We start from the raw sequence: 10,357 nt of genomic DNA, 5'->3' as shown, positions 1-10,357 counted from the left end.
GACATGGATATAAGTTATAAAATACAATCATGATTTGATAATATTAGTGCATTTACTGTTATCAACTAGCAACTTTATAGCTCTCTTGGAACGCTCTTACGATTCCTTGATCAGTTATGTTATAAATTAATGGCGTGACTCTTAATTGTTACGTTAAAGTAGTACCTGGAAAGAAAGGGTTATGGAAATCAGCAGGAAATCAGAAAAAAATACATATCCCTCGAAATTAATCTTTAAAACAGAAAAAATACACAAACCTAACAAGACAGGATTGCTTCTCCATCTTCAAGTCTTATCACATTTCCTCGACCCATTTGAATCGCACACAGATTAAAACAGCAAACATATCCTATTCCATACCCACGTTTATAGACTGCTATAGTCTTTTTCTCTCTCCTTCCATGATTTCCGCCTATAATTGAGTCGAGGCTGGTCCCTAATTACCCATAATTCGCCGCGGGTTCCTCACGCACGCGCAAAAGTGTCACAAGTGTCAAGTGTCAAGAGTTTGTTTTGATTTTACTCTACGAATATTCGCTAAGGTGTCTAGTTTACGGTAAATTGTGTGTGGTTGTTAATTACTGGATATTGGTCATGTGTGATAAGTTTTTATTTTGTTTAATCCTCTCGTTTATGGTGTTTCTTTATTTCTCTTTCAGTGATATATGGAGGATTACCTGATCACTAAATGACCTGTAGAGTATCGAGGGTAATTTTTTTTCCATTATCTAGACCTTTTATAGAATCAAGATATTTGTGTTTTTATTTTAATTGTACACTGACACGCCTTCAGATACCTTTATTACCTGAAAACTAAGCAGTGTGATTGTAGATTAGATAGAATTGTATTTTTACACAATAAACATCACATGATTTTCCATACTAATGTAGCTCTCTTCAGTATTTTTAATTTAGCTTATATATATGATTAGGACTAACTAATGATTAGGTGGATATTGAATTATATACTGAGTACTGGGCATTGTGCTATGGACCACTAAGCTATGTACCAACAATGGGTCAAGCCAGGTTAGCTTAGGTTAGGGTGCCACTAGGGAAAACAATTTAAAACGCTTTTCCTATTGTTTTTTTATGTGTTTTGAGTAATTTTGACCTTTCTTTTCTGGCTAAAATCACTTGTTACTCAAAAAATAAATGTTTTCTACCATAAATTAAGGTCGAAATCAAGGAAAATACAGTAAACAAAATATAGAAAATTTATGGTAGAAAAATCTACTATACATAAAATAGATTTATTAGAAAATGAAACAGCAGTTTCAAAATCAACCTAGATTTCATCTTAAGACCTGAAGATGAAATCCAAGTGGAGTGTTTTTGCCATTCATAGAAAATTTATGTTTCTGTGCTTGCGGTTGTTTTGTGATCTTTGATGTTTGAGAAAAATGCAAAGTGCTCAATAAAATTTTGGTAGTTTGTTTACAGTGTTAAGATATTTCTGGTTTGGTGCATACAAATATTTCAGTTTATGTTAGTGTTATCAATTTTTTGAGAAAGAAGAAAATTAAATTGACATACATGGCGCATGAGCTTTTGGCCTGACGACAGGCGTCATCACGTGCATGGTGCTCAGGGACTTGGATCACTGTGATATTTTATTGTGCTATGTGTCATGAGTGAGTGATGATGACAATTGCAGTCATAATTACTATAATTGCTGTACTATTAAGCAAAATGGGTTTCACCAAACACTCAAAACATAGGTGGCACCACTTTCTTCTAGCACAAGCAGGAGAGAGAGCCTTGAATGGCACCCATCCATGGTCTCTAGCAAGCACTATCTTTATAGAGTAATGACACATAGCGAGTTGCTTACCTCTTGCTCTAAACTACCGCCAATGAAGGATGTGCAGGCAGAATGAGAAGAGGGAAGTGACTCAAACCATGCCCAGTGTCTGAAATGTGCCCCTGTGCCAATATGGATGCCTATTGCAGTGCCACTCACAGTCAGAAGAACAGGTTTCCTTCCTCATCCCTACCTCTTCATGTTATCTTCATTGTGGATGCTTATATGTTTCATATTCATTCATGACAGTACACAAATATGAAAAAATAAGGTTGCTTTTTGTCTTTCCATAAAACAGCAATGCTATCACACTGAGTATAAAGAAAATAATGAGCTGATATAGACCCACTACTACAATTTTAGTAGACTTCAGTATTAATAGAGCTTGTGATATGAGTCAATGCTATAAAACACACAAAAATTAAAACATAAAAAAGACTCCAGTTTCACAATGAGTGACTGAGAGTGGGAAAAGTCAAGGTATGTTTCGTGAAGCTGCCTTGTTCTGAAATAAAGCCATCCTGGAGACTGGACAAGCAAATCTATCCCCTGTCCACACTGGGTTAAACAGAATACAGCTTAACCCTATCTTAGACTACCTACATGAAATTGTTATAACTATAACTACAGCAATCGAGTGCAGATTTGCAATATATATATATGTGTGTGTGTGTGTGTGTGTGTGTGTGTGTATGTGTTTTTGTATGTATGTATGTATGTTTTTGTATGATGTATATGTTTATATTTTATTATTATTATTATTACTATTATTATTACCATTACTTCTTTATATTCATTTATCCTCAGTCTTTTTTTTTTCAGGTTACGCTGATATTGCAATATAAACAAGCAAGATGTTGTCCAGCATGGTAAAAGAGCACCAGACGAGACAGCAGAACCGGAAAGAAGAACAGGGTAAGCCTCTTTGTATCAGGCAGTTGTATATATTGGATTAATTTTTACACATAGAGATACAGAGAAATAGAAATACATGATAAGAACATTTTTAGAATAAGAGATTGTAAGAATTAGTCCTTACTATCAAGGGAAAGGGGTAAAATCAGTGGTGGGGGGGGATATCTAGCCCTGAATCATAGTCCCCCCAGACAGGAAAACATACTTCACAGATTTCATATTGTAAAAGCCAGCCTTTGCACATGACTAGAACCATACTACAATACTTCCTTGAGTTTGGAATTTAGTCCAGCATGATCATGAATCTGTTTCATCTCTTCATAGGAGTATTATTTTTCTTTAATTTGCATAGGTCCATCATGCTGTTTTATACTGATGGCCTGTTGATTTTTGTTATTTTGTTGATTGTCTATATGTGTATTGTATTTCTCTCTCTCTCTCTCTCTCTCTCTCTCTCTCTCTCTCTCTCTCTCTCTCTCTCTCTCTCTCTCTTCTCTCTCTCTCTCTCTCTCTCTCTCTCTCTCTCTCCTCCTCTCTCTCTCTCTCTCTCTCTCTCTCTCTCTCTCTCTCTCTCTCTCTCTCTCTCTCTCTCTCTCTCTCTCTCTCTCTCTCTCTCTCTCTCTCTCTCTCTCTCTCTCGTTTTTTGTCATGCAAGAGTCTTATATCTCTTTAATGGCAGCTGACATTCTGGTAAAGGGTATTTCTTGTTTATGGGGTGTAGATATAAAGAGAATAATTTATCATTACATATTATATTGTTGTAGTTAGGTGTATTTATGGTAAGTTTCTTCATCAACAAAATATTGAAATTTAATTTTTTTCTTGAGATCACTTTCACATTCCTTTTTTTTAAATGGCTAGTTATTCCTTCAATTGTGTGAGTAATACATTATACCAAATGTTAATTAGTATCACTTTGTTAACCCAATCCCAACGGGCCTGGCAAGAAGTGGCAACCCCCTATGCCGGGCCTATGCAATATTGCATCGGGAACGTCACACTGGTGTGTCGCCCCGTCATCAGGCATTTACCCGTGTCACATGGGTGTGACACATCATCTTCATAGGGTTAATATATCATGTATAGACTCGTGTATCATCCTTAAGTCTATAAAATGATAGAAAACACAATATCTTAACCCTCTCTGGACGGGTGGTACAGCATGTGTACCGCGCATTCAAAAGCCCAGTGGCCGGGCGGCACAGTATTGTGCCAGCCATTCAATTGATTTAGGCCTAATAATTCGAACGCCCCGGCATTTGGACATTCAAGGCTAGAATTCCCCCGTCGGGGATGGGTTAAGATGTCCAGCAAAGCCCAAATTTTATGTTAAGGTATGGCCCATCTCAAAAGGGTTATGCATTTACAAACATTTGGTTTGGTAGGTATTATTTGCTATATACATTTATAGAATCATGAGACAAGGTGTTTATTCCATCAGATAATAAGATAAAAGCTTTGTAAAATTTGAAGGAACTTTTAACATTTCAGCCTGAATGCATTACTTTGCGCATTTCAGAAAGGCGAAGAAAGGAGGCTGTGCAGGCTAGCAGCAATCTGACGCAGGCTCTAGTAGATCATCTCAATGTTGGGTATGTAAATTTATGTAGAAGAAATGTATTATTGTTCCCCCCACCCCCCAGGATATAAAAACTTAAGTAATGCATCAGAATAACACCAGTGCAATATGCAAAGTAGTTATATACTGTTTGTGGTGCAGACGGTTCCCTGATAAGGAGTTCTAGTTTTGCTTTGCCAACACAGTATGGATTTTCTTTTGACATTTGATATTGTTTGATCAGTGTTAATGTGGTTATCTCAAAATAAGTTTATTACTATTAGCTATATCTTTGAAGCCAATTAACTAAAAGCATCATTTTGGTGTCTGTCTTGCTACCTTCTGGTGCTTAATCATGTGCTAAGTGTATGTTAACATTGCGTTCTGTGGTCTTAATATTGTTGTTTCCTATATCTTGCAAGGCTTCTGCACTTACCTATGCCAATTAGCATTAAAGTTCCAATGAAGTGGAGGCATATATTGCAATATTCTCTTTCCAAGTTGTCTCTTTGTAACTTTTTAATTTTGTTAAAAGTTTCCCCTTGAGAGTACTAAATAACCATAGAAGAGTTATTTATCAAAGAAAATAAAACCCATATTAATCATTTCTAATAATGTAGATACAATATTACTGTACATAATGCATTTTGGAAGTCTGATTAATCATTACTTATCATATTCTTCTGGATATGTTTAATATTGTAGAAAAAAATGTGCTGCATTACTCTATATTAATTTCATAAAATAATTGACATTTGTTCAAACCTAGATGTATCATCAAGATACACACTTGCAAGCAAACATACAGGTACACTTATACAAAGATGCTCCTCTTCCCCAAAACACATAAATATGTACATTAATGTCTATCCTATTTTAAAACAAAACCTACTGTTCAGTTATTTCTCATTCCTTAGAGGTAGCCCTTTACAATTACCTCTTCTCTCGTTGCAGTGTTGCTCAGGCCTACTTAAACCAAAAGAGGCTAGACAGTGAGGCAAGCCAACTCGAGCAAAATGCTACCAACTTTCAAAGACAGACTTCCCAGTGGTTGGGTCTCATTTCGTCTTTTACCGATTCCATGAAAGAAGTAGGGCATGTCCAGAACTGGGCCACGACGATCGAATCCGACATGAGGACGATTTCCACAGCCTTGGAATATGCGTATAAAGGTGAATGCTACATTATTTTTATTTCCGTTTTGTTTCGTGTTATTTCTTCTCTTTCTAATACTTTTCTTTGGTTCATTCCAGGGATGGTTTATTAGTTTTTTTTTTTCTATTTCTTATTTAGTTATTTTTGTCAGATACTTGTGTCATTTTCTAAGAAGTGAAAGACTTCAAGAGAGTTTCATATTATATATTGCAATGGTATGATTATTGCAAAGTGTTACTGTTTACAGAGGATGATCCTTTAGTTTCTTATGAAGTAAATAAGTGTGCAGTTTTACTTACCCTTAACCCCTAAAGGATGAAATAGCTATTTTCCATTCTCAAGTATGTGTACACATAGCAAACATTACCATAAAAAATAATAAGTAGAAAAAAATAATGATAAAAAAAATCAAGAAAGTGATCAATCTAAATTATAGATATTTCACTAATTTAGAGGAAACAGAATGTCATGTCACAGTCCGTAGCTACTTTGCATTATGAATTAATGATCTTTTCTGATGTGTAGATAATTCAATCATGTGAGCATAAAGTTTATTCCATTATGTAAACATAAAGATTATGTTTATTACTTTTATATCTATTTTTATTAAATAGTTATAAGGCTAAAGACAAGCATACTTATTTGAAATATAAGTGGATAGATTTTGTAATGTGTTTTTTTCTTTGTGATAGATGTAGTTGCAGTTCTTTTCATTTTGTGTTGCAATATTGAAACTTGTCACTCTCTTTTGCAGTTGAACAACAAGCAAGCACTGGAGGAGGATCAGCTACATAGTTTATATTGTGTATAAGACATATTATTTTTTGAAAAATATGTAGACTCTACATTTCAGATTTGGATTTTTTCTATCATGATCTCTTTTTGATTTTTTACATTTAATAATATAAGTAATTATATATGTATCACTGCAATATTAAAGAATATATATATAATTTTTTGTGATTGAAATGATTTTCAATTCCTGGTAAATCAGTTTCAACCAATTGTTTATAAAAGCAATTTATACTGAAGAATTTTTTGGATTCCTGACAAACATGAACTACAATCATGGTCACACTTCTGTGGAAGATACTATAATCTTCAAACTCTTTTTATAAAATGTTATGTCATGCATTTTGTGTGTCAACTCTCAACTCAAATATATATTAAATCTATTGTACTGGAATACTAAATTCCCATGTTCCCTTGTATATGTTTTCTTTTTTTCATGTTTAAAAATGCATTGCAAAACACAAACCATTCTATTATTTGCATCCTCTTCTGCAATCTGGTAATAAGGCAATCCAAACAGTGATTGACAGAAAAGTAGACAGTCGATCAAACAATAAAAGGAGGGAAGGAGGTGATATGGGATGATTGTGTCCTTTGTAAAGTAGTGCAGAAAATGAGACAATGATGAGGCTGCAAAATGAAAAAGATTTTAACCCATTGGTCGCGGTTTAAAAAAAATATGTATGCAGTAGGATGGCGGGTTTACGTTGTCTGGCACGGTGCCATCCACGTCTATGACCGACTCTGCCTTTGCAGCAAATCATGCCATCCGCTGCTAATGGGTTAAGCCCGGTGTGATACCTCTTTACTAAGTATGTATGGACACTGTTCATTATAAAAAAAAATAATAATGATAATGATAATTATTATTATTATTATAATTTTAAACTAAACCAGAAGCAGAACCTTTTGGTTGTTCATTTGATTTTGTGTTATGATAGTGTATGAAATTACCAAAATATTCAATGACTTAAGGACTGCCAGCTATAATGCATATTCAGTAAATATCCAGCTCAATTTACAACTTATTCATAATATATCCATAAAATAAGTGTGGAATAATCCCATAATAATATTTATTCTAACAAAATGGTTTATTACATGATAATCATTTCAACATTCCCTTTGCTTTTCCAATACCCATCATGCACAGAAAACAGACGGAGGAACTTATATGCACAAGGCCTTTTCCCTATATTGCTTCCTTATGCCTTTAGGAAGCTATATAGCAAAATGGCCTTTGCCAAATTCTTGTGTTCTTCATTTTTCCCTTGTTTGATTTGTGTACAACTTATTCAGCATGAATCCTTTTCAAAGACCAATCATACACACTTTAGAGAGAAGCAGAGATTATAGTGTAAAGCCCGAATTACAATAATAATGGTAACTGGTAAAGTATGCCAAATGGTGTATTTTTATATTATATCACAAATAATAAAGTCTCTTTCTGCATACCATGAAACAGTAAAATCAGTCATTTTTTCCCCATTTATTTAATGTCACAACTGTCTTGAAAACATTGACAGTATTGAATTTATAAATATACTTTGTAACAGATGTTTGTCTATATAAAAACTCTGATACAATATAAAAAAGAAGAAAACAATAATGCATTCCTAGTTCAAAAATGAATAATTGATATAAAAAGAGTATATGCACTTTCAAAAGGTACATTGTGGATCTAACGGAAAAATTATTATGCTGTGAAAATATATAAGATATATTTAAGGCCTTTAAACAATTACACAACTTTTAATGTACGTTGAAATTTCCTTTCCTCTTCATTCTCTGCACACTTGAAACAGTGCTTATGATCTGAAAAATAAAAATCAATGTAATATGCAAGAGGTAGTGCTTTATACTTAAATCTATCAAACTGAACCATAAAAATCATATTTACTCATGAATTTCTGAAGTCATTCTTGGTTCCATATTTTACTATATCATCTATATACCTCATACTACCCAAATCCAAACTGCTATGTAAACATACATTTTCTCCTTACATAACATTTTCTTTAAATAAAACCCATGTCCTACTTTTGCTTGAAAACATTCAGAATGGCTGCTTACTTTTGAATAATAAAAAAAAAACTAGTAGTCATCTGCCAGGTCCTCTTGATTGAAGTACCTGGCCACGATGCAGATAATCACATTCAGCTGCGGCAAATCAGTATGGTCCGGGGAGTCCTGTGAAGAGAAGAACAAAAGGATGAGATTCAAGAACCTTCTGGGAGGAATTTCTTATTCAATATACAGGTGCAATAATATTAACCCAGCGAGCGGACAGCCCAGGCTCGCGGCTAGTGCGCCCGAGAATCCCGAGGCGTTAGGCTTATGCGTTCGAAAACCCCAGCATTCCGACCATTTAGAGCCAGAATAGCCCCGGCGTGAATGGGTTAAAAGTAATATTTTCTCTATAAAATATCACACATGGTATATCTGAATTTCATCTGAAATGATGAAAGATATAGATGAGCTTTCATAAAGAGCATATGCTACTGTGAACTGATTCTACCATTTAGATGAATAATTGCAACGACCTTCGTTTTGATGATATTAAATCTAGAATCATATTCACATGCAGGAGAATTAGGGAGTCTCTGAAATTAAACAATAACATGGCTATGAAAAAGAGGTTTCAAAATAATGTCAAGATGGGGACTCAAAAGAATAAATATTAAAAGGACTTGAGAATTTATCATTTCCATAACCTATGCCCAAGAGCAGGATGGGCATCATCAATGTTAAGAGGGAGATAACCAAATACTAATATTCAATGAACTTCTATGGTGATTTATGGTTCTTTACAGCTGAAAGTCTTGATTTACATTGTAACAACACCTTATCCTGATTCATTATAAATTGTCCTATGGATATCATATTATCATATTTGTTTAATGCAAGTTTTGATATGTGTAATGTGATTCTGTATTAGGTTAAGAGGGCATATCTGATTCTTCTGATATCTCTCTATTACTCAATCATGGGTCAGTTATAATTTTTCCCATGGATTATTATACTTCTTTAATGCAGTTTTGAGACGACCAATGTGATCCCAGAATTAACTGCATATTAACCCATTCATGCCAGGGCTTATATCAGCATAATGCTGCTCTTTGTCAGCTGGATAACAAGCACGCATAGTGTCTAAGCATGAGATCTCTCCCAGTGCGATGCCACACTGCACCTCTATGAGTGCTTTTCACCCACCAACTTCAACAGGGTGATAATCAGTGGTTTTTGTATTTGTTTACCTTATTTTCACAAGTGAATAAAAATGTATCTATACAAATAGAACTCCTATGATCACATAAGTAATGATGTAAAATGTATGTTTTGAGGGAGAGATCATAACATGATAGGGCATCATCCGGCGGGAGCAAAATATTTGCGTGACATGATACCACATAACTGGTGCCAATGGGTTAACCCTTTCAATCTTAGTATCCTGTGCTGTTGTAGCATTAGCAACTGTATATGGTCTTCAGATATAAAGGGTTACACAAGCAATACCTGTATAGCACATCGTGAAAATTTATGCTTTTTATGAAAAAATATAAAATAATTATGTATTTACATACTTTATATTATTGAATAACATGCCTACTCAACATAAATATATTTTGAATATAATTACCAGTTTTGCTCTGATGCTAGCACAGATCCTAGCAATGTGGCGAATCTGAGAGCAGCTTTCCGGAATGAGAGGTTTCTCTAAGCATGCGAGGATTGAATAGAACCAGCGACCTTGAGCTTCGGAGAACCCCAAGACCTCTAACCACTGGGCATGCCATTCTAGTAGATTTTCCAACCCTTTCTGTTAAAAAAAGAAAACAGGGAATTGTTATCACATGACTAATCTTTACAATATCTATGATCATTTACATCAAGTGCTTGCTAAATGCAATTCCCTTATCTTCCTAAGAAGATTTGCCTTCAGTGCAATAATAAGAAGTATCCAGAAACAAATACAAGTCCTTATACTTTTTCCCCTTATTGTTTCTTTGACAAGTTGGGCAAATATCATGCATCAATATATTCCCATTACATATTTTTCTCCAGAAAGAAAGGAACATAATTACACACAACATTCAAAAGAACAGTCACAGTACAAAGACACAAACCTGAGA

At 34.4% G+C, this 10,357-nt stretch overlaps 2 protein-coding genes across 5 annotated transcripts in view; one reads left to right on the top strand and one right to left on the bottom strand.

Moving 5' to 3' along the window:
* The first annotated feature begins 417 nt into the window (after positions 1–417).
* LOC122243205 (biogenesis of lysosome-related organelles complex 1 subunit 1) lies at positions 418–6,689 on the top strand. Of its 3 annotated transcripts, none has more exons than XM_043000696.2 (5): positions 418–542; positions 2,627–2,719; positions 4,239–4,311; positions 5,232–5,449; positions 6,187–6,689. In XM_043000696.2, exons 2-5 carry the CDS (start codon positions 2,659–2,661, stop codon positions 6,225–6,227), a joined length of 393 nt encoding a protein of 130 aa, XP_042856630.1. In that variant the 5' UTR covers positions 418–542; positions 2,627–2,658; the 3' UTR covers positions 6,228–6,689. The 3 variants fall into 3 exon arrangements, with proteins under 3 accessions (XP_042856630.1, XP_042856629.1, XP_042856631.1); XM_043000695.2 differs by having other exon boundaries at positions 436–556; XM_043000697.2 differs by lacking the exon at positions 418–542 and adding an exon at positions 666–709.
* Positions 6,690–7,928: 1,239 nt separating this feature from the next.
* LOC122243204 (Gemin 2) overlaps positions 7,929–10,357 on the bottom strand; it is a 7,163-nt gene continuing 4,734 nt past the window's right edge. For both annotated transcript variants that reach the window (XM_086531247.1, XM_043000692.2), the window contains exons 5-8: positions 10,352–10,357; positions 9,865–10,044; positions 8,298–8,414; positions 7,929–8,039 (exon numbers count right to left, since the gene is read on the bottom strand). The exon at positions 10,352–10,357 is cut by the window's right edge and continues 147 nt beyond it. In XM_086531247.1, the coding sequence (XP_086387373.1) occupies positions 8,319–8,414; positions 9,865–10,044; positions 10,352–10,357 (282 nt within the window). In that variant the 3' untranslated portion in view covers positions 7,929–8,039; positions 8,298–8,318. The remainder of the gene's footprint in view (positions 8,040–8,297; positions 8,415–9,864; positions 10,045–10,351) is intronic.

The sequence above is a fragment of the Penaeus japonicus genome, unplaced genomic scaffold (genome assembly GCF_977035675.1).
Source record: "Penaeus japonicus unplaced genomic scaffold, GWHDUDI00000001_assembly GWHDUDI00000035, whole genome shotgun sequence".
NCBI classification, from domain to species: domain Eukaryota; kingdom Metazoa; phylum Arthropoda; class Malacostraca; order Decapoda; family Penaeidae; genus Penaeus; species Penaeus japonicus.
The sequence above is the reverse complement of the archived record's forward strand: the minus strand, read 5'-3'. Positions and strand labels throughout refer to the sequence as shown.